The sequence below is a fragment of the Lepidochelys kempii genome, chromosome 6 (genome assembly GCF_965140265.1).
Source record: "Lepidochelys kempii isolate rLepKem1 chromosome 6, rLepKem1.hap2, whole genome shotgun sequence".
Lineage (NCBI taxonomy): Eukaryota > Metazoa > Chordata > Testudines > Cheloniidae > Lepidochelys > Lepidochelys kempii.
In genome coordinates this window covers 39,172,117-39,196,358 of record NC_133261.1, presented here as the reverse complement: position 1 = coordinate 39,196,358, position 24,242 = coordinate 39,172,117, and the positions used below count along the sequence as shown (strand labels likewise).

At 39.4% G+C, this 24,242-nt stretch overlaps 1 protein-coding gene across 13 annotated transcripts in view; it reads right to left on the bottom strand.

Moving 5' to 3' along the window:
* The window catches only part of BMAL1 (basic helix-loop-helix ARNT like 1), an 85,027-nt gene that overhangs the window by 14,413 nt on the left and 46,372 nt on the right, over positions 1-24,242 (bottom strand). For 9 of the 13 annotated variants that reach the window (XM_073347644.1, XM_073347642.1, XM_073347640.1 and 6 more), the window contains 11 exons: positions 23,519-23,676; positions 22,602-22,646; positions 20,483-20,562; positions 19,156-19,248; positions 16,828-16,945; positions 12,534-12,683; positions 9,129-9,375; positions 5,775-5,881; positions 4,325-4,475; positions 3,553-3,641; positions 1,002-1,110 (listed from right to left, as the gene is read on the bottom strand). In XM_073347644.1, coding sequence (XP_073203745.1) covers positions 1,002-1,110; positions 3,553-3,641; positions 4,325-4,475; positions 5,775-5,881; positions 9,129-9,375; positions 12,534-12,683; positions 16,828-16,945; positions 19,156-19,248; positions 20,483-20,562; positions 22,602-22,646; positions 23,519-23,676 — 1,347 coding nt within the window. Of the gene's footprint in view, positions 1-417; positions 1,111-3,552; positions 3,642-4,324; positions 4,476-5,774; positions 5,882-9,128; positions 9,376-12,533; positions 12,684-16,827; positions 16,946-19,155; positions 19,249-20,482; positions 20,563-22,601; positions 22,647-23,518; positions 23,677-24,242 lie in introns of all 13 variants that reach the window. The other 4 variants (XR_012159356.1, XM_073347649.1, XM_073347651.1 and 1 more) reach the window with 4 other exon arrangements.

The following is a 24,242-nucleotide window of genomic DNA, read 5'->3' as shown; positions in this document are numbered from 1 at the left end:
TGTAACAACACAGACAACAAAAGTTTTCCCCCAGGAGTAGAGAGTTAAAGAAACTCCTATGACAACCCAGTTCCTGTTTCTCTGTTTTGCTTTTGTTGGGTGTCTCTGTTTTGCTTTTGTTGGGTGTCTCTGTTTTGCTTTTGTTGGGTGTCTCTGTTTTGCTTTTGTTGGGTGTCTCAGTCTGGATGTGTCACACGTGCCAGCTGGGCACATCTTGGGGGAAAACTCTGCCCCTCTGATCTCAGACACCCACATCCCCTTCTCCCCAGGGCCCAGCCATGGGGCGCACCCCCTGGGCCAGAGCCACACCGCTTAGTCCCCCAGAGCCCAGCTGCAGGGTGCCCCCAAGCCCAGACAACCCTCCAGCTCTCCCTCCCCCAAGCAGTGTCCTGTATTTGAGTCCTCAATGTAACTTACATCAATTGATAAATCACCTCTGCATTTGGTCCTAGTACTCCTTGTTCTGCTGCAGGTTATCTATTAATCTTTACTTCTTGGTACCTATTCAACATTCTTTGGCATGTAGTGTAAATTAGACCAGCCTTCTACAGTGATACAGGGTGATACAGTTTATGCTTGTGAAACTTAACTTTTTTCCCCAGACTATTTTCTTCATTGACCTCTCTCCAGAGCTAACCTCTTTCACTGTTAGCTGCTCTCTTTCTGACTCTTCCAAAGTTATTAAAGTGATTACAGTGACTAGTAATCAGATTATTACAGTAATCATGCACACAGATTACTCTAAAAAACTAACTGTAAGAAGAAACAAACTGAAAAATTAGAACAAATTATATTTGTCTGTGATGCTGTCATTTCTGTCTTGACCATGTCCGACTACCCTTAGTACAGATAAAGTTTCACTGTAATGGAAAATACCCGCTACACTGCAACTGCATAGTAATACTTGGTGCTTATAGAAATAAAAAAGGTAGGGTATTTCTTACTTTCCCCTTTAAAAAAAATTATCTACTAAGTTAGAGCAGAATACCAGTTTCTCTCACCTATGGATCTCCATGATTTCCTCAGCAATCATTCTACCTATTTTACCTGCCCCAGCTCTTGTTCCACCTGGAATACCAGGAACTGTAGGATGGGTCCTTTTTGGGCCACCTAAAATATGGAACAATATTTGTAAGATCACACACATAATAAGCGAAAGAGATTATGCAAGGTTTTTAAAGGGGAGGGGAGGGGAGGGGAGGGGAGGGGAGGAGAAGAGACCCCGGGACTGCTCTAACTTATGCTGGGGGTTGGGCCCAGAATATGATGGGTGTAAATTCTGGGCCAATCTAAGCTGTGCCTTTTAGGAGATGCAGCTCAGACTCAGGACTTATATATCTAATGACATCTATAATAACCAGTAGCTTGCTGAATGAGTGAGCTGGCCCAGGCCAGCTGGGAGCACCTTGCCCAAACTGTTAGTGCTGAATACTTAATTTATTAATATTAGCTGCTCATCTACTGTCTATACACATTTCAATCAGGGGGAGGGAGGATTCGTTTCCTGTCACACACTAAAAGCACAGTACTATCATGTCAGCATGTTAGCAGAACAGCATCGCCAACAGGGAATAATTCACAGTTACCTGCAAAACATTTAAATCAAGTCCATTTGGGTAACTGCAAATGTCTGACAAGGGAGTAAAAAGCAACAGGGTCTCTGAACATTATGTTCTTGCAGTTTAAAATTGCTGTCTGTTATTCTAATACAGACTTGGCACTTGAATAGTGCTTATGGGGAAGCCAAGAGGAGTTTGCTCTATTCTAGGGCACAATGAAGGAAGTAGAGAAAGGACTGACATAAAATGAACTAAAATAATAAGGAAGTGATAGAGTATTGATTGTGTGCAATTGTTAATGGTCTTCTGTGTTAACAATTCATACTCAGACCTAGCAACCTTCCCAGGAACCCTTTGGGTTGAAGTCAATGGGAATTGGGGAAGCTCAGCACCTTGAAGAATCAGGTCCTTAAAGTCAGCCTTACAAATCACATCTCAACTCAGTAGAGGGCTGGGGGAACAGAGCGGGCCAAGAACTGTGGGGCCCCTATCCTCCCTGTGCAGATGGGGGGCTTTGCCCTGCCTGAAACTAGGGGACCCCTCTTAGTCCTGCCTCTCCCTAAGTTCCAGAGCCACCGCCAGTGGGAGTGGTATCCCCAGCCCCACTTCTACCTTTGCGCTCTTGGCATGGTGAGATGCCTCAGGCCCTGCACGATGCCAGTGGTGGCGATGGTGGGATCTGGGCCAAGCCAGGGTGGGCAAATCATTCTCCACACTACTCATGGCAGGCATAAATTCTGAGTGGCACTGAGACCCCAATGCCACTCACCCAAATTTGGCCTGGCTGTCCTTCCATCATGATGAAGGGGTGGGTGGGCTAAACTTGAGTGGTGCTGCAAGCTTGTGCACCAGGTCACAGCACGAACCAATGCTGGCCCAAACTTTAACCCATAAACCGATGCTGAAGCTGCCTCAACTTTTCTGTCTGAAATACTTGGCTGCATATTTTCTAAAAGGATTTTTTTCTAATTTAAGAAAAATAAATTTGTATTACAGATTTTAAAATCATAAAGCTTCTTATATACCACCTTTCATCTTCAAAGATCCCAAACAGCACATACTAAATGCAGCCAAAACTACTGCAATGCAGCCACATCCTTGCCTACATCTCAGCTCCTGTTCCTTTCCACACCACCTCACAGGTCATACATTCTTGGCCAATCCTCTCTCCTTAATGGCCAGTACCCCTATTCTTGACTCATTTTTCAGTACTTTGGGGCAGATTTCTGCTGCTCTATTTAGAGCAAAACAGTTGTAAAGCCAACTAAACTGGCTACTACAGGATTTCCCCAGAACAGAGGGATCCTCATGTGGCATACAGTCACAGTAGCAGCTCTTATGTCACCAAGCCTCCCAACCCTGCTGCTATGTAGGAGTGGCCAATAAAATGACCAGGCTATTTCCTGTGTATGGCTGATCCCTAGCTGCCCTAACGGCCCCTTGGGGCTGTTGGCAGGCAACAAGCATAAATTAGAGCAGCTTTCGTGTCTGGCACTGGACAAGTGGTAGGACAGATCTAGAACTGGGGGCATCTTAAAGATAGGATTAGGGATTCTAAGGATTAAGCTGAGTTGCACTAAGTGCTCCTTAGCCATAGCCCCAGCTCAGGATCAGACCAGGTGTCTTTTCCAAAAATAAAAAAAATGACCTATACCTGGAGCTGTCCTCATGTGGCAAACACCTTTCCTCTCCTCCAAATCTCTCCTTACAGCCTTCCACCACTGATCCCTAGGAGAATGTGCTCTCACTCTGCCTCCTCAGACACTATTTGTATTGTTTCTATCTAAATTAGATTTAACCTCACTGGGGAAGAGACCTTGTTGGAACTTATATATGTTAAGTACAGTGTACACCTATCATCTTCCAAGCAATTAATAATCTCGGGAGGACGACAGAAACAAACTGGAGCACACGGGGTTAATTCAGTAGCCAAGGAAAGTCTGTTAACGATTGCTGTCTAGCAAGTGCAAGTTTCTCACTATACTGTAGTTACCTTCTCCAGCCTGAAGTACGCTGTCCATGCTGTGCGGAGAAGCTGCAAGCTGCGGAAAGGCTGCATCTCCACCATCAAGTACACTGGTGCTGAGGAAATCAACAGGAAGAAACAGTGATAAAATAGCTGCAAGTGCTAAATATACATAGCATGTTATAAGGGGGAAGTTTCAATGTTTGTGACTTATAAGACAAATTTAGTCATCATCATGGAGGTAACCATAGTGAATGACACATACTGTAGGGCTATATAAATCAATAAGAGTTCTGCAGGACACATTAAGTAGCAACAGCTGCATAATATACTAAAAACAATCCTAAAAGAAAAACAAAAACCCTTATGGCTCATCAAGCATGCATTATTGAGCCCAAACTGCTTTTCTCCTAACAGGAGGGAGCAGCTGATCCAGGATCTGATCAGTCAATTTGTTGTGCAGAGGCACACTGCTGCCTCGTCACAGAACTCCAAAGCAGAAAATGGAAGCTCCACGTGGGTAAAGCAATGCACCCGTGTACAATCAATGAGAAGATTAGGGACCCAGTGTCTTACTCTGTACATTTACTTATTTAGATTTATACAAACTGTAATAAAAGATCAGCTAATTTCCAGATTTCATTCCTTTTGTTGTAAGGCTAGCCATTATTAAGCTCAGATGCTTATACAATGTGTACACATTTTTAGAGTAATTTTTAGAGTAATTCCCATGATCTTACACTTGAAGCAGGGTTACATTCCTGATGTTCAAGGCTAGCTGCTAGAAGAAAATACTTACGAAACAACTGTATTTGTTGAGACGATGTATTCTACTTCTTTGGTCCAAGGGTTCATGAAACTGAACCAGCGACTCCTCAAGGTAATAAAAGAGCCATCTTTTATTTTAAACTTGTAACAATTAGTTGTAATTTTTTCTCTTGTCTGTAAAACTAAAAATAGGGAGACATAAGGAACAACCCTAGTTTTTCAGACCTGCATACTGAATACATGAAGAGTAGAGATTTGATGCAGATCCTCCCAGTTTCACTGGCTTTTTTTTTTTTTTTTTGGTGCAGAGAACAGCACTATTTCTAAATCTCTGTACCTGAAGTGCAAATTAGAAGACTCCATACTAATTTAACTTTAGCTTAGGATATTTTCACTGTTCAGTGCATATCATAGACTCATAGAATCATAGAATATCAGGGTTGGAAGGGACCTCAGGAGGTCATCTAGTCCAACCCCCTGCTCAAAAGCAGGACTCATCCCCAATTAAATCATCCCAGCCAGGGCTTTGTCAAGCCTGACCTTAAAAACTTCTAAGGAAGGAGATTCCACCACCTCCCTAGGCAACGCATTCCAGTGTTTCACCACTCTCCTAGTGAAAAAGTTTTTCCTAATATCCAATCTAAACCTCCCCCACTGCAACTTGAGACCATTACTCCTTGTCCTGTCCTCTTCCACCACTGAGAATAGTCTAGAACCATCCTCTCTGGAACCACCTCTCAGGTAGTTGAAAGCAGCTATCAAATCCCCCCTCATTCTTCTCTTCCGCAGACTAAACAATCCCATTTCCCTCAGCCTCTCCTCATAAGTCATGTGTTCCAGACCCCTAATCATTTTTGTTGCCCTTCGCTGGACTCTCTCCAATTTATCCACATCCTTCTTGCAGTGTGGGGCCCAAAACTGGACACAGTACTCCAGATGAAGCCTCACCAATGTCGAATAGAGGGGGACGATCACGTCCCTCGATCTGTTCGCTATGCCCCTACTTATACATCCCAAAATGCCATTGGCCTTCTTGGCAACAAGGGCACACTGCTGACTCATATCCAGCTTCTCGTCCACTGTCACCCCTAGGTCCTTTTCCGCAGAACTGCTGCCTAGCCATTTGGTCCCTAGTCTGTAGCTGTGCATTGGGTTCTTCCGTCCTAAGTGCAGGACCCTGCACTTATCCTTATTGAACCTCAGCAGATTTCTTTTGGCCCAATCCTCCAATTTGTCTAGGTCCCTCTGTATCCTATCCCTGCCCTCCAGCGTATCTACCACTCCTCCCAGTTTAGTTGAGTCCTTTTATCAAAGTCCTTTTCATGCAAGAAAAATCTAACGTTTGCCAACCTGAAAAAATCTTATCCCTTTAAGTTGTTATTTTTGTGTGAAATATCAGGAAGACTAATATACATTTTGACTGTTTTTACTTGTTGAAACCAAAACCCTCATTCTTAACACTGAATTATAAATCATCTTACCTTGTCTGTGACATTCTGCAAGATGTCCTATATCATCTTGATGAAAATATTCATAACATGAAGTGCCTAGAAGTTCCTGTGGTAAATATGCCAGAATGGCTGTTGCCCTAAAAAACAAAAACAAACAAACAACAATTTTTTACAATTAAGTGGTACATCTGTATTATTAAAATGTATCCATGCCCCCTACTCAGTTATAAAACAATACTTAGAATATATTATTTTCACTTAGCGGAGAAACTGAAAGTTTCCATAATTTGTATCTTAAATTTTTAAAAAAGCTAAAAAAACAAAAAACAAAAAACACACAATACCAATAACTTTCTCTGAAATAGTTTATTCTGATGGGTCATCTACAGATACAGAAGCACTTCCAATTACCAAGCCTTGAATGTAAATTGTAATTTGGAGTGTTTAGAATTGGCTAAAGCCTTCTGGTAGCAGGCCACCATGTACTGAGGAAGCCTGAAGACACAAAATGCAATTTAAACAAAAGATACAAGCTGGGTGAGGTAATATTTTCTATTGGACCAACTTCTGTAGGTGAGGGAGACAAGCTTTCAAGCTACACAGCGCAATTCTTCAAGTCCAGACTTGAAGAACTGCTCTCTGTAGCTTGGAAGCTTGCTTCTTTCACCAACCGAAGTTGGTCCAATAAAAAACATTACCTCACCCACTTGGTTCCTCTCATTTCCTGGGACCAGCTCAGCTACAACAACACTGAAAACACTATTTTAACAAGAGCATTCACGTTTTTAAAGTTCTAAAATCTGTTTTCTTCCTTTGTGTACCCAGGATTCTGCTGTGTCATAAAGCCTGCTTCTGTCAATGTCAGTACTTTAGATAGGAGTGTTTCCCATTCATTGCTGAAAGGCCTAAAAGAGCAGCAAAAGATGACTGAGAATGAAAAAACAGAAAAAGTAAAGAGGATACACTTTATGATGTATGATGGATACATTTTACTGATTTAGCACTGAGAAACCTGACTTTACATCTTTACTACCACTATAATCAGACAGGAATATAAAAATGTGTGACATTATACAAGGCTTTCGTTTCACTAGAACTTTTTCTTCAAAGCCAACCCATTTTTACTTCCTCAACAGAAAACTTCAGAATTAACATAGCAGGATCCTGGAGTGCTTGGAGAAAGGTTTAGGGATATCTGGGTTTGACATTCCAATAACAAGGATCTATATATATATCCTAAGCTTGGAGTCAATGCATGTACGAAAACCCTAATGCATGATGGAAGTATTTTTTTAAACTGCTCTATGCCTGTGCAGAGTAATAGACACCTGAATGTCACAAGACTCCAGATTAAGGACTGAATCTTGAAATGTGCTGAGCACTCTTGTTCTGATTCAACTTGTGCTTAACTTCTTTCTGGATCAGGACCAGAGTGTGCAGCAACTTCCAAGATGGTCCTCTAATGTATTGCTTTAGAAACTGTACATTATAAACTCCTTACAACACAGGGAACTGAATTCATAATACCATACCCCTTGCATTCCTATTACCAGGCATTAGCATGCAAATTACTTGTGCGCGAAAAGTTTTACGTTGTTAGGTCACTGGATGCCATCTGCTTTAGCAGCTGTACTGTAGATAACTCTGGAAAACCAGAAACTGTGCCAACTATTTTCAGTTGAGCTACAGGCATAATAATAAAGCAACTCACTTATGAGAAAGAAAAAAAAAATCAAGAAAAAGAACAGAAAGTGCATCACTGATCTTTATAATAGATCTGCATGAGTTTCTATATGCTAGTGAATCCCTTCCATCTTTGAATACTGGAAAAGCAAGTTCCTCTCCAGGGGACTGACCATTAAATAAGGAATAGGATAGAAAACTAAGATGATATGGGATATGCAGGGGTCTCTCTCTTCCTCAGATTCTGAACTGGTTGCCACAGGGAAGAAAGAGGAAAATAAGACAGGGAGAGGAATCAAAAACAGTGCAACTAAATGGGACCAAATTAAACATTTACATGGTGTAGTTAAATTGTGTGGTATTTAGGAGATACTGAAGGTACTTACATACCATAAGATATATTTGACTCTAAGGGCAAAATTTTGAAGTGCTCCCAAAACAATGTTGTAGTCCAAAAGATAAGCAAATAAAAGCAAACACTCCAGGATAGCAATTCTCAATCTTTTCCATGCATGACTTCATGTTAGAAAAAAATTTCAAGGACCCCCCCCCCCCATACACACACACACACACACACACACCTAGCTCTAAAGAAAAAGAAATTTATCTGTCACCCCTAGATTGACAACCCATGCTCTAGGACAGTGGTTTTCAAACTTTTTGAGCTGAGCTCCTGCTTTGAGTTACAATTTTTGGTTGTGCCCCCCCCAACCCAGAAAAAATAGAAACATCTGCTTCTCCCCACTTGGGTTTTCAGGGTGGGAAAGGCATGTGCGATGGTCTTTGGGGGTGGAGCCAGTGCTGGGAATGGAGTGGAAATCAGCACCACGGCAGTGGATGTTGACACTGACCCACAGGCTTGGTGGACCACTGAGGTGAGTCAGGGTATGGAAGTGGCACTCCCTCCCCCTGCCTCGCATGGCTGGCATCTCAGCTTCCCCTGCCCCTGAACATTTCTCCGCGCTGCCCTAGGGCGGCGTGCCCCACAGTTTGAGAACCTCTGCTCTAGGACAAGTTGTGAACAAAAGCTAAACACAGGAACATGACTGAAACCAAAACTTAAGAAGGAATAAAACCAAACCATACTGCTGATATCAGCAGTTTATGTGACTTTTGCTGAAGTACTGCAGATAGTTTCTGTTTCAAAGATTCTGATACTTTCAGATTATTAATCTTTTAAACTCTATACCAGAGTCATTTATGAGAGATTCCCTATCAGGTCACGAATTCAGCTGAGCACTTTAAAGCACATCCTTAACTTTAAGCATATGCTTTAACTTATAAACTATTATAGTATATCTCCTTAGATCATTCCATATAGAAATTTCTATCAAGCATCTGCAAAACAGAATTCATCTTTGAATTCATTCGTCTTTGTGGCAACCAAGGTTCCCAGCCCTTGTATTATTTTGTTTTTAAAATGTACAACATAATTTGGCTTTGGTTAGACTTGTTAATGAGTCAGTAGTGTATAATATGAGGGCATAAATAATTTATAATGCAATCCCATTGGAACTATCTTTACATGAAAGTAGTTTCTGATTAATACTATTTATAAAGTACAACAGAAGAGTTATGATTTACAATTTTATTTTCATAGTGGTACAATGGCTTTCTTGAACAAATAGTTTATCAAGCTATGTAGCAAGTAGCATGATACAACTACTCCAGTTACCAAGAAAATGATAAACTTATTCTTACCTCTGGTCTACAAAAACAAACTTCCCATCTATTGCATGTCGAGAGACATATTCTGTAGGTTTAACCCGGATCTCGCCATTGACTGGTTGAGGAACTACATGGGGATGTAACCGTCCAATTGCAACAAGACAGCTTAAGTTACAGCCTTCATTATCTGGCTCATTATCTTCATCTAGTCCCATTTTTGTTGGTGGCCAGCTTTTTAAATATCCTGTGCTATGAATTGTGCAAAAGCTTTTGCGGTCTGCTACAAAAGAAAAGGTTATCATCAGCATTGCCTTATGATAAATTTGGCCCTCAATCAGGTCTGCTAACTTGCAGTGTTTCTCCTTCTACCTTGGAAAACTAAGTTGCTGTATACTCATATACTAATGCAGAAGAGGTATATATCAATCCACACAAGTCAAATGTGAAATTTACCATGTGATACCACTGCTAATATCGAAACCCAGTCCGATAATTCAACAATTGTAGTCAATATCAATTTTGCATTTTCCCGCAAATGACATAAAGTTGTAATTTTAAGAAGTCACACTATGAGCTTTTTCATTAATAATTCTTAATATAGGACAAAACAAATCAGTGTGCAGAGGCATAAACTATGGAGGAAAATATAATCTGAAAGTAAAATATTTCAGTTTTAAGTTTCAATGGTTACAAAATAACAGAAAAGTGGTTTCAATTAAAAGGGAATACCATGGCAATGTCCTTCAGAATATATACTGGTCTTCTGTACACGTTTTTAATTGAAAACAGTGTCTGTTACCTTTTGTTAGAGAACAATTTAATATTGTCACAATCTTTACAAATATATTAATTAGGGCTGGCAAGAGATTAAAAAAATTAATCGCAATTAATTGCACTGTTAAACAATAATAGAATACCATTTAAATATTTTTGGATGTTTTGTACATTTTAAAATATGTTGATTTCAATTACAGCACAGAATATAAAGTGTACAGTGCTCACTTTATATTTATTTTTGATTACAAGTATTTGCACTGTAAAAAAACAAAAGAAAATAGTATTTTTCAATTCACCTAATACAAGTAATATAGTGCAATCTCGTTATCATGAAAGTTGAACTTACAAATGTAGAATTATGTACCAAAAAACCCTGCATTCAAAAATAAAACAATGTAAAATTTTAGAGCCTGCAAATCCACTCAGTCCTACTTCTTGTTCAGCCAATCGCTCAGACAAACAAGTTTGGTTTATATGCTGCCCGCTTCTTGTTCACAATGTCACCTGAAAGTGAGAACAGGTGTTCTCATGGCACTGTTGTAGCTGGCGTTGCAAGATATTTACGTGCCAAATGCGTTAAAGATTCGTACGTCTCTTCATGCTTCAACCACCATTCCAGGGGACATGCGTCCATGCTGATGACAGGTTCTGCTCGAGAAGAATCCCAAAGCAACGCGGACTGATGCATGTTCATTTTCATTATCTGAGTCAGTTGCCACCAGTAGAAAGTTGATTTTCTTTTTGGTGGTTCAGGTTCTGTAGTTTCCACATCGGAGTGTCGCTCTTTGAAGACTTCTGAAAGCGTGCTTCACACCTCGTCCCTTTCAGATTTTGGAAGGCACTTCAGATTCTTAAACCTTGGATTGAGTGCTGTAGCTATCTCTAGAAATCTCACATTGGTATCTTCTTTGCGTTTTGTCAAATCTGCCACGGAAGTGTTCTTAAAATGAACAACATGTGCTGGGTCATCATCTGAGACTGCTATAACATTAAACATTATATGGCATAATGCGGGTAAAACAGAGCAGGAGACTCCCCCAAGGAGTTCAGTCACAAGTTTAATTAACGCAATTTTTTTTTAACGAGCATCATCAGCATGGAAGCACGTCCTCTGGAATGGTGGCTGAAGCATGAAGGGGCTTATGAATGTTTAGAATATCTGGCATGTAAATACTTGCAATGCCAGCTACAAAAGTGCCATGCAAATGCCTTTCTCAGTTTCTGGTGACATTGTAAATAAGAAGCGGGCAGCAATATTGCCTGCAAATGTAAACAAACCTGTTTGTCTGAGTGATTGGCTGAACAAGGAGTAGGACTGAGTGGACTTGTAGGCTCTGAAGTTTTACATTGTTTTGTTTTAGAGTGCAGTTATGTAACAAAAAAATCTACATTTGTAAGTTGCACTTTCATGACAAAGAGCTTGCGCTACAGTACTGGTATGAGGTGAATTGAAAAATATTTCTTTTGTTTATGATTTTTACAGTGCAAATATTTGCAATAAAAAATAATATACACTTTGATTTCAATTGCAACACAGAATACAATATATATGAAAATGTAGAAAAACATCCAAAATATTTAATAAATTTCAATTGGTATTCTAGTGTTTAACAATGCGACTCTTTTTGTGAGTTATTCACGTGAGTTAATTGCGATTAATCGACAGCCCTAATATTAATTGAAGACAGGTATCCTGAATATTTTCATATGATGCATTTGGCTGGAGATCACATTTACACTGAGGCAAAATGATCAGTACATGAGACAGAGTAACAGGATATATGGGTTCTACTTCTGATTTTGCCATTGGCCCATTCCGTGACCTTATCCAAGGACAGTACATGTGAAGTCCTGAGCATGCCTACTGGTTTGGGCCCTACTGGGCTGCTGGCCAGGGCAACTCTTAGTTTGACAATGCCCCCAAGGCTTAGGCATAAGTGAGAGCTCTAACCAGCCTGTTAGCAGTTGGGCAGCATCAAGACTTAAGCAGCTATGAACATGTCTATCAAAGGAAACTTGAGAAAAGGAGTACTTGTGGCACCTTAGAGACTAACCAATTTATTTGAGCATAAGCTTTCGTGAGCTACAGCTCACTTCATCGGATGCATCTGAAAGGAAACTTGGGTGCCATGGGGGCTTTAGATGCCTATAGTGTTAGGCAGCTGCTGAACAGTGGTTTTGAGAATGTGAGTGGTGCCTAAATGTTGGATTTAGGCACTCAAAGAGGCAATTAGGCACGTAAGTACCTTTGTGAATCTAGTCCCTTAAGAACCATTAACTTTGAAGCTTAGGGTTTACTGTCAAATTCACACCCCCAAATAATTGCACACACTACCATCAATTTCAACTAAAGCCATGCATGCTTCAGAGAGCAGAATTTTGCCTTATCCACTAACAAAATTTCTTTTTCAGCAAATGTAACTTTAGGACATCTACTTTTAGGGAGCTATAAAGAAAACAAGAGAGTAACAAACAAACCTCTACACAGTTGCAACAGTGATGAATACACTAAACACAGAGCAGCTCTATTCAGAAATTCTTTATAATTAACTGAAGGTTGTTTAGTTTTTAATCTGATAGTTACTCTTGTTTCACATAGCAACAATACAGAGAAAAGAACTGTAAACCACCATTATATTTGATAAAATGTACAAACATTACCTTTCTTCTTTGAGCAGGTGGAAGGAAAATCCTTATCTTCTACTTTCACTGAAGGTCTGTTGCATTTCATCCTACAAAAGAAGGAACGTCTTGCTCCAGAACAAAGTCGTGATGGCCCAGGTGTTATATCCGTTTTAACTGGAAGTCCAGCTGCATGAAACAAAAAATTAAACTCAGTAAACATTGTCTTTACTAAAATTTAAACTATATTCTCAACTCTACAGTTATTTTAGCAATGTCTTTGAGGGGGGAGTAATGTGCTCAGCAAACTCATATCAACTTCATGGCATCTCAAGCTGATTTTTAATGATCAGATTATATCCAATGCTAAATTGCTGGGATTCACATAGAGACGACCCAAATATTTCTTGCTCCTTCAGAAGTTAAAGAAGGGCTATTTTTTTGCTGTATGTTTCTTATTTGTTGAAAGATGTGTTAACCAGCCAAGCAGCCAGCAAAAAAATAACTAACTAACCAGCCAACCAATCAACCAACCAGGTTGGATAATTTATTTGTGTGCCCACTGTCAACAGTGGTCGCACGGGGTACAGGAACACCAACCTAGGATTAACAGATCCTAAATATGAAAGTCAGAGAATTGTTGTAAAAACCTACATTGTCTTTGCAATAGATTTTGTGATTCCTTTGAACTCTATAACTTTGCAGTTGGCCCAGATGCTACAAACTATTAATAGGGCCTTTGGTAAACTTACAAGATATGTATGGCATTTGGGATTCCTTATTTGAGAGTTTGGTGCAGACAGGCATAATTCTATTCATGTCACTGGAGTTGCGTCTGCTTACACTGAGGCTGAACCTGGCCCTTAGAGTTCCCTGCACCCAGACTTCAAAATAATACATGGGCCAAGATCCTGATAATGTGAGATGTTAACAGCATACATGGTGTTCAAATGTTTTCCAGTGCATACTGTTAATCCCAGGTTACTGTTAGTGGCTACCCCAGGAATTTGGACACTTGACACTTCACAAAAAAAGCAAATTATGACCTCATACTTTGTCATAACTTGCATGTTTTTATATATAAATGGGGTATTAAAGTGGTATATGGTGTACATAGTATCAGATACTTTTAAATGATTTCAAAATTATAGAATATTAAGTGGTCCGATAGATAGATAGATAGATATCTCTCAGAAGTAAAATACTCAACATATAGGATACTTTCAATGGATCAGCATGTTCCTGCAAACATTTAAGCATGTGAGTATCTTTCTGCCTCACAAAAATAATTGGCCTTGATTCTGCAACCACAGAAGTTATATATACACACATGTGCTTGTGAGGAACAGACTTATTTGGTCAAATTTTCATAAGTGGCTTCTAAATTTACAGCTGCAATTTTGTGTGTGCAAAGCACCACAACGGAACATAAAAAGATAATTTTTTTGCACACAAAGGAGCCTATTAATTCCCCATCCTCAGAAACTGTATTAATAAACTTGCATGTGTTGCAAAGAGACTAGAGCACCACTTTAAATAGGAAAATTTGCTTAATAAAACAACTTTCTTTAAAGTTAACCAGATCACAAAATTCTAAAACAAAATGGTCACCTGGTTATTAAACTACTTATCCCAAAAAGCCATAGACCTAGGGTCAAAGTTCACAATACTCTGCCAAGTGCAAGAAGCTACAGCTTCCTGCCATTCTTCCATTACAAGGATTTCCAATCTACAAAAGAGGACAGCCACGGTTAGTAGTAGCTTCCTAACTCACTGACCATATTGCTGTATAAAGCAAACACAAAGTTCACTAGCTACCAACAAATTCAGGTACCTTTAACTGTATAAAAATCATATATTATCTGACTGTACTATCTAAGTTGGATAAATATTATTTATATTGTCAGTTTCTTACTCTTCCCAAGAAACAAGTCACTCCAAAGGTCACAAGTCATTTCAAAAAGATTCAAAGTTTCTGTAACAGCCCTTACTCCCTGTCACAGAGTTGTTTCAGGATTACTCCAGAATACATTCCCCCTCAAGAAAGGGCTTCCCAATCAACAAGGAAGAAACAAGTCATCCACACTGTTTAATTACATCACCCAGCCTCACACACAGGGTGCATCTTTAGTAGGACAAAGGGTGTGTTCTTACTTCCAGTTAACTAACATGAGGTAAAATCCTAGCAAAGACAATGTAGTTTGTAGTTTTCACGTGAGCTTGGCAGGTTCAAGTGAACTCTAGTTTCTACCATAGTGTTCAACTCGATCTGCTAACTCACGTGATAACTACAGACTGCTTGGTCTTCTTAGGATTTTACCTCATGTTAGTTAACTGAAGCTTACCAACATGAGGTAAGAACACATAGTTTTTCTTAGCAAAGACAAGGCCTTAATGGCAATGAACTCGTTTCCTTGAATATGCATTTCTCCCCTTGTCTGGGCAGTTACTGGATGCTACATTTTAAACTGGCATTTAGACTCAAACTAGTTGGTTAAAGGCTCCTGTACCTAACAGATAATGTGAGTAGATTAAGAAAAGGAAAATCTAAGGCTGAATATCATCAAGATCACAGTGACTGCAAGATCTGTTTTCATGAATATTAATGCTAACAGTTTCCAATCACCACATCCCCCCCAAACCCTTTGAGAGGTCTGTCACAAAGATTAATAATGACCTACATCATAGAATTGTTGGGGACAATGGGGCATGGCCACTAGGTAACTCGAAGGGATGGAAGACCACGAGTGTCGATGAAGCCCCCTCCCACTACGCCCAAGTGTCCTTGGCCCGCCCCCCCGGCCTGAAGGCGCTCGCAGCAGTTACGCGCAGTAGGCCCAAGTGTCCTTGGCCCCCCCGCCTGGAGGCACTTGCAGCAGTGATGCTGAGGATCTGCAACAATATATTGCAGAGTCAGACTGCCTGAAACTAAACAAGGCCAAACAAGACAGATATGGAAGAACAATGCTGAATAAAGCAGCTTTATGTATGGTTTAACAGCTGGTACAGAGAACAAGGGAACTAGCTGGTAACTGGATTGGCCGGCTATATGGATACTTAGGGCAGCTTGCTATTGGATAAGTATGCTGAAGGAAGGATGTATAAAAGCCTGTGTAACTTCCTGCTCTGTATGTAGGATTTGAGATTCTAATCTCCCTGTACCTTCTTTGAAGCTTCAAATAAACTTTTCTGCTTCTCCACCCCGTTGTGATTATTGGGTGATGCATACCGGGCAGCGAACCCCTGCTGTTGCTCGCCTCTGGCACTGGGTGCCGGCAACAGAATTGTAGGACTGGAAGAGACCTCGAGAGGTCATCTAGTCCAGTCCCCTGCACTCGTGGCAGGACTAAGTACTATCTAGACCATCCCTGACAGGTGTTTGTCTAATCTGCTCTTAGAAATCTCCAACGACGGAGGTTCCACAACCTCTCTAGGCAAATTATTCCAATGCTTAACCATCCTGACAGTTAGGAAGTTTTTCCTAATGTCCAATCTAAATCACCCTTGTTGCAATTTAAGCCCACTGCGTCTTGTCCTATCCTCAGAGGTTAAGGAGAACAATTTTTCCCCTTCCTCCTTGTAACGACCTTTTATGTACTTGAAAACTGTTATCATGTCCCTTCTTAGTCTTCTCTTCTCCAGACAAAACAAACCCAATTTTTTCAATCTTCCCTCATACATCATGTTTTCTAGACCTTTAATCATTTTTGTTGCTCTTCTCTGGATTTTCTCCAATTTGTTCACATCTTTCCTGAAATATGGTGCCAGGAACTGGATACAATACTCCAGTTGAGGCCTAATCAGCATGGAGTAGAGCAGAAGAATTACTTCTTGTGTCTTGCTTACAACACTCCTGCTAATACATTCCAGAATGATGGTTGCTTTTTTTACACTGTTGACTCATATTTAGCTTGTGATCCACTATGAGACCCCTTTCTGCAGTACTCCTTCCTAGGCAGTCATTTACCATTTTGTTGCAATGCTTGCAGAAGAATGGTCATGTGGTTAAAACAACAGGAAAGGAAGTCTGGAGATCTAGATTCTATTCCTGGCTCTATTAAAAAGACTTCTTGTATGACCCTGTGCAAGTCACTTGACCTCTCTGTAATTCAGTCTCTCCATTTGTAAAACGGGGAAATATTCATTAATCCATTTGTACGAATTAATTCATTAGTATTTGTAAATATTAATACTTTGAGATCCTTAATTGGAAGGCCCTATGGAAGTGAACACTATTAACCAGCATTTAATTGATGGTATTAAAACAAAGGAGATGATACAAATGTATATTAAGTTTAAGATACACTAACATTTCAAGGAAAGAAATACTCACTTTTTGCATCTATGAGCCTTTCTCGTGGTGCAGTATCAGAAGAAGAGAGCTGCTCTTTAACTTTTGCAATATCCTTAGGATGAAGGTAGTCAAACAAACTCTGACCAATCAGATCATTCTGTAGATATGGAATATTAAATCAGAAATTAAAAATAAATACATATGTTAAAATTTGGGAAATATTGCATACATTTTAAAGAGTCACTTAGTTTGTCAGTCTACAATGACAGCCTGTTCAGTCTATTGCAGTCAAAGTTTGGGCCTCTTTTTTCCCCTGAAAAGGTTTATTCCCAATTATATATCAAGTATTCATTGTAAAATCACAACTAAAACATAGTCATGTCTCTCAAAGCTTTTAGAATATGTACCCTGAACGAAAGGCTGGCCAAGAGAGTATTTTTTTGAATTTAGTTTTGAAGTTCATAGAATATTAATGATGGAGAAGAGGGTACAGAAAATTAAGGATATGGTAGTATCATAACAAGAGGTTTGGTAAAAGTCAAGCCTTGTATTAAGTGTACATTAAACCTTTGGTATGATTATGCTAATTATTTTTCAGTGTTGCTTATCCTGTTAGATGGTAGCATAAGAATAATTTGTACTTTGCTCAGATTCCTCATCTTGTCAAATCTCACCCATATTTAAATCATTCTCCCTTGCACTGTTCCCATGAACATCTACTTATATAATACTGGCATTTTCCCCCACATCCAGCTACTATCGACTCAAATGCATTTTGATTTGTTGGTAAACTGATTTAAATGCAACATTGTCTACACAGAGGGTTCCTGTTGCCTGATGACAAAAGTTGACTCCCAGTACAAACCTTATGTGACTTTACTTAATTAACAAGAAGGGAAGGGCAATCAAGTTAGATAAAACAGGAACTAAATGGAAACATTTTCCAGAACAAGAGTAAAATTTTCAAAAGTGTCCAACTGACATCAGAGCCTAAGCGCCACTTTCAAAATTCATCTAGGAGCCTAAGTCATTTAGGCACTTCTGATAATGTTATCCCAAGCTTTTTTAGAGGTGAAACAAAAAAACAATCAGATAGTTTTGTAAGTGGTAAAGTAGAGTAGATATTCCTCTGCACTTCCTGGGTGCAGCTGAAACCAGAAGCAGTATTACCAAAGGAAGTTTTTTTCCAATCCAGCAGAAACCAGAAATTTTTGTAAATCTTGCAGATTAGCCGGTTTCTGAAATAATTCTAGACTCAAACAAAGACATTTCAGATGAATACGCCCAAGTTTAGATGTGTATCCAAACAAAACAGTATCAAGTGGAGTACCCCAAGGGTCGGTCCTGGGGCCGGTTTTGTTCAATATCTTCATAAATGATCTGGAGGACGGTGTGGATTGCACTCTCAGCAAATTTGCAGATGATACTAAACTGGGAGGAGTGGTAGATACGCTGGAGGGGAGGGATAGGATACAGAAAGACCTAGACAAATTGGAGGATTGGGCCAAAAGAAATCTGATGAGGTTCAATAAGGATAAGTGCAGGGTCCTGCACTTAGGATGGAAGAACCCAATGCACAGCTACAGACTAGGGACCGAATGGCTAGGCAGCAGTTCTGCGGAAAAGGACCTAGGGGTGACAGTGGACGAGAAGCTGGATATGAGTCAGCAGTGTGCCCTTGTTGCCAAGAAGGCCAATGGCATTTTGGGATGTATAAGTAGGGGCATAGCGAGCAGATCGAGGGACGTGATCGTTCCCCTCTATTCGACATTGGTGAGGCCTCATCTGGAGTACTGTGTCCAGTTTTGGGCCCCACACTTCAAGAAGGATGTGGATAAATTGGAGAGAGTCCAGCGAAGGGCAACAAAAATGATTAGGGGTCTGGAACACATGACTTATGAGGAGAGGCTGAGGGAGCTGGGATTGTTTAGTCTGCAGAAGAGAAGAATGAGGGGGGATTTGATAGCTGCTTTCAACTACCTGAAAGTGGGTTCCAAAGAGGATGGCTCTAGACTGTTCTCAATGGTAGCAGATGACAGAACGAGGAGTAATGGTCTCAAGTTGCAGTGGGGAAGGTTTAGATTGGATATTAGGAAAAACTTTTTCACTAAGAGGGTGGTGAAACACTGGAATGCGTTACCTAGGGAGGTGGTAGAATCTCCTTCCTTAGAGGTTTTTAAGGTCAGGCTTGACAAAGCCCTGGCTGGGATGATTTAACTGGGAATTGGTCCTGTTTTGAGCAGGGGGTTGGACTAGATGACCTTCTGGGGTCCCTTCCAATCCTGATATTCTATAATTCTATGAAAACCTTTCAATCTCTTGAGGTCTGTCCATTATTAGTTCCCAAGGTACAGTTCCCAACAATACCTGACTGTAGTTGAGGATCTTGAAGACAGATTCTGAAACAAACAGTATCTTCCCTCTATCACAGCCCACAACAAACAGAAATCCATCTGCTGCCTAATGAGGAAAGATAATTGTATTATTTTTAAAAAACAATTACATCTTTTTAGCATTTAGTTACCTTTGTTACACAGTAGGATTTCGATATTAACATTAATATCGTTGCATCTATAGAAATAACTGAATTAACAAACTTTGAAATTATGATAAAAGCTTAAAAATCTTTTTGCACTTGGAATTAGATTTTTGGCACTACTTTTCTTAATAATGACAAGAATATAAAGACAATTTCAGCAGTAGTAAAAGCTCACATCTTTTCATGTAATATTATAGTGGTACACTAAGCAATTCCTTAAATTAATTTTTTAAAAAAACAGTAACTAATCTTCTTGTGTTTGACCTATATTTATTACATTTTAAATTCATTTGACTTCTTTTGGAAAATAAGTGTGGCCCGGATCTTGCAGACATTTCTCTGCATGTGAGTAGTTCCACTTAACTCAAGAGGACTCATGTACATGAGCATTTGTGTGGATCAGGCCCTAATTTTGTAAATTCATATAAATCACAGAACTGTTTAAATAACTCAGTCCTGCATATATGCTATTTGGTCATTTAAATGAGATTTGTGAAGCACTGCAAGCCTATTAAATCAATTTCTAAGTCTGTGCTTAAGTATTAGAACAAAAAGGCTATAGCTTATGTTTTTATAGTGCTGACAAAGCATATAGATTTTCTTTTTGCAATCAGTTGAAATACATCTGTATGTTTTTTCCTCACCAATCTTAGTTATGACTTTTATGCATCAACTGATTATATGCTGAAAATTGTATCAAATGATGGTGGGTTGTTTTTTGGTTTTTTTTGTAAAAAAGGCCATGAGCCAATAAGAAATGAGCTGAAAACAACAGTGTTCATTTATTTACTTCTAACTTAATTAACCAAACAACTGAAAATCCTGACAACTAGGTGGTAGGGTACTTTTATGTCAAAATGCTTTTATGTGAAAATATTTTGAACTGGCCACTTATTTTTGGTCCTTCCATTTTTAGGTGCCCAACCTGATACTTGTGGCTGGACTTTCAGGTGTTGAGTATCCTCTCAAATTCCACTAACTTCAAAGTGGAGTTGCAGGGGTTTATTATCTTTGAAAATCAAGACTATCTATCTCAAGTTGCCCTATGGGTCTGGCTAAAGACATAATTACTGGGATCTTTCCCTTCATGAGAATTAAATTTATACATTTTTTAAACGAAAGTTTTAAATTTAGCATTTTTAAGTTGAAATATACCCTGAGAATAAGATGTTTTAATTCATCATCTGAGAGAAAAGCAGGTTTGTAGTTTGCTTCTGTATATGGGTTTGTGGCACCTTAAAGAAAAAAGAAAAGAGTGAATACCTCCTGTAAATAAACTTAATATACATCCATCTACTATACAGAAATATACTCTTGTTTACAAAGACTTTTTCTTCCATGCCTTTTGATGCTCCCTCATGTTTTTTTCCAGCTGTATTCTAATTGCTAGTATCTTTTTCACAAGTGGAACCCAGCTGAAGACAACTCAGAAAAGATTGAACGCTGGCTGGAAAAAACACTGAAGTACACACTGAAGACAAGAATAGGCAGTAATTCAACCGTTAATAACCCTTTAAGGCGGGGTTTCTCAAACTTCATTGCACCGCGACCCCCTTCTGACAACAAAAATTACTACATGACCCCAAGAGTGGGGACTGAGCTCGCCCGAGCCCTGCTGTCCTGAGTGGGGGGACAAAGCCAAAGCCCGAGCCCCACTGCCCCAAAGGGGGGGGGGCTGCAAAATTGAAACCTAAGGGCTTCAGTCCCAGGCAGGGGGCCAGTAACCTGAGCCACACTGCCCAGGGCTGAAGCCATTGGGCTTTGGCCCCAGGCAGTTGGGCTTGGGCTTCAGCTTCAGCCCTGGGTAGGGGGGCTTGGGCTTTGGCCACAGGCCCCAGCAAGTCTAAGCCAGCCCCGGCGACCCCACTAAAATGGGGTTCCGACCCACTTTGGGGTCCTGATCCCCAGTTTGAGAACCACTGCTTTAAGGAATAAGAATATTCATCTTCACACAAGTATTTTCCAAATGTTTTGCTGTGCCCTGTCCAAGTGTGCTCTCCACGACAGAACAAAAACTGAGAAATTATTGAAGGGACTTTTGTTTTCCATCTTTAAATAATTTCTTGAATGTAGACTCTAGTCAACAGTGGCTGAAAGTCATTACTATCTGATGGCTACTCAGTGGCCTATGTGAAATGAACTGGTGATCTCAATCCAATTCTTACTGTTCATGTCTCATCAGAGGCCAAGAATTTGCATAAGCATTGAGAATGAACTACCATTCACTTCTACAGATGAGGCAGCTTCCAATGCTGTCATGCCACCCATGTCGTACCAATTCTAAAGTAATTCTTCTGATACAATGTCCTTTGAAAAGCAATAAATTGAGTTAAATTGGTAATGAGGATGCTGATGGAAAATTATAGCCTTACCAATTAAAAGTAGCACAGGAAGTTAGATTCTTTAACAGGGTAAGAGACAACAAATGTAATGTAAGATGTAATGCCTGATAATTCACAAGACAGAAACAAAATGAATGCCTCCTGGTCCTCCTCTGAGCCACCTTCCCACCTCAACTACTGACAATTATTAAAGTAACCTGCATAATTATGGCACTATATATATTTATTTAGATTTCAGCTATTTAACTATATATATCTATCTTTTCATTAACTTAGTTACACTCTGTACCATCTCTGCAGTAAAACCCATACTAACAGTTTATATACAATACTCAAGTGCCAAAACTGTTTTTCTCCCCATCCTCAGATAAAAGCACGCCAATCTTGTAAATTAATAAAAATAGACAGAGAATGCTATAGTTAGGCTTCTGTTAGGAAAGTCTCTATGTAACCTTGTTTTGAGCTGCCATTAATTATCTCCAAAATTTTTCTTTTGGGTTGAAGATAGCCATACAATCTCAACGAAATTACAAATTCTTTGAAAGTTTGGCCAAAAGAGCCAGTCAGCTGTCTGAGTTAGCACAGCATTGAATTAATATGTACTTTTCCCGGTTAAAGAGTATCTAGATCTTGTGCATGTATAACTCAATCAGAGGGGTAAGCAGTGTTAACTCAAACAGTTAATCATGTAGACAGACATCTCTGAGGAACTGTCTTCAAATTTTCAAAATAAAAATTCATCTATATATTGCTTTTGTGCATATAGTGCTAAATTTCTAGTGAGTCATTATTTGTAGTTCTTTACATGACCATATTGTTCAGTAAACACATTAGCATCGATAGTTACATTGGGGTGGTTTGGGGAACCTATTCCACCGAAAAGTTCGTTAGTTATATATGGTTTCTATTTTACAGAACTGTAGCAAAGTTACCATTTGTGTTTTCTTCTCCCTCTCTCCTAGTCTTTTCTTTCTTTTCTTTTTTTTTAAACAAAACAGAGATGTTAAATGTTAAATACTTGTTTTGATAAAACTGTAGTGAAAAAGTTAACCACACAAATCTCAAAATTCAAAAGGTAATGCTCCTACAGAAACCTCAACCTTAGTATTTTATACTTGTAGCATTTTGTTGTCCTGCTTTTCTGGTTAAATATATATAATAAAATATACATTACAGCTGAAATTCACCCAGGTGCAGAAAGCTGGCATAAGATCTTCAGCAACAATATTAAGTCCTGGAGGGCACAGCCTATGTGTCACAGAGGGGTCTCTGTGCTGGCCTGCATAAACAAGAATGGGCTGGGCTGAGTGAGGATCTACTGGATCAACGATTAAATGGATCCAGAGACCCTAACAGCCCATTTCTCTGATATGAAACAGCAGGAAATGGCAGTAAACCTGTTTATAGATGATACTCTTCTGTACACTGATCCTGGGTTTTGGGGCTGGATTTTGCGTCCCTACACTATGCATTATGCACCACATGGGTGAGTTACCTTTCCTGTACAAAACTTGCCTTTATGTTGCCTGTCTTCTGCATTGTTTAACTGCAAACTTACATTGCCCTTAATTAGTAAGCCAGTTTCAGACTGCTTTTGGTCTCAAAGCTGATTTAAATGAATGCTGTCAAAGCAGAGTCAATTTGTGCCACGATTCTACCACTTTATCATCCCTCACAGAGATTATGTCTGCCAAGAGCATGAGTAAGCTAATATAAATAAGGGATTCTGCAGAAGGTACAGTGATGTCCATGCTAACACATATGGACCATGCTCTCAGTTCGTAAGCTCCAGACCAGAACACACCTCATAGCTCAATGCAGAACAAAGATAAGAATTTTTTTAACTCACCTCGTAATGTTTTCATATGCTGAACAGCCATTCTCAGTACAGTAAGTTTATCTAGCTTTCGGGACATAGCATTGCACGTTGGTACCAAAGATGCCAATTCATCAATAAAACTGTTCATTTTATCTCGACGTCTTTTTTCAATCTGGCTATGAGCCTCTCTAAGCAATAACAAAATTTAAGATTGAATAGCATAATGAAGTTTCAAACGGTCAGAAAAAATAAAAAACAACTAATTTTAAAGTAGTAGACTACAAGGCCCACCCTGCACCCCTTATTCATAAGGAGACACACACAAAAGTAGTCCCACTGAAGTGAATATTAAAAGTTAATTACTTGTGTGAATAAGGGTTATTTATGGGAGTAAAGGTGAAAGGATGGGGCCCTAATTTAGCATCAGATACTCATATCATAGGCAGCACTGTATGCTGCCTTATTTACAATAAATACTAACATTATCTGATAAGCAGGTTCTACCTATCTATCTTAGGTTTTTTATACTGCTGCCTGGGTATCTGAGCATATCTACTGAGGTACTACAAGAATTATGTAAAAATCAAGATCAAGATCATAGATGCATAAGTACCCCTGTGTACAGAACTGGATGAGATAACAATTCATGCCAAAGAATAGCATTAAAAAGTGTAAATACTATAATTCACTACAATATTCAAATTCCTTGCTGAAGTTTGTGCTTTATGTAAATAAGTTTCCTATTCATCCTATA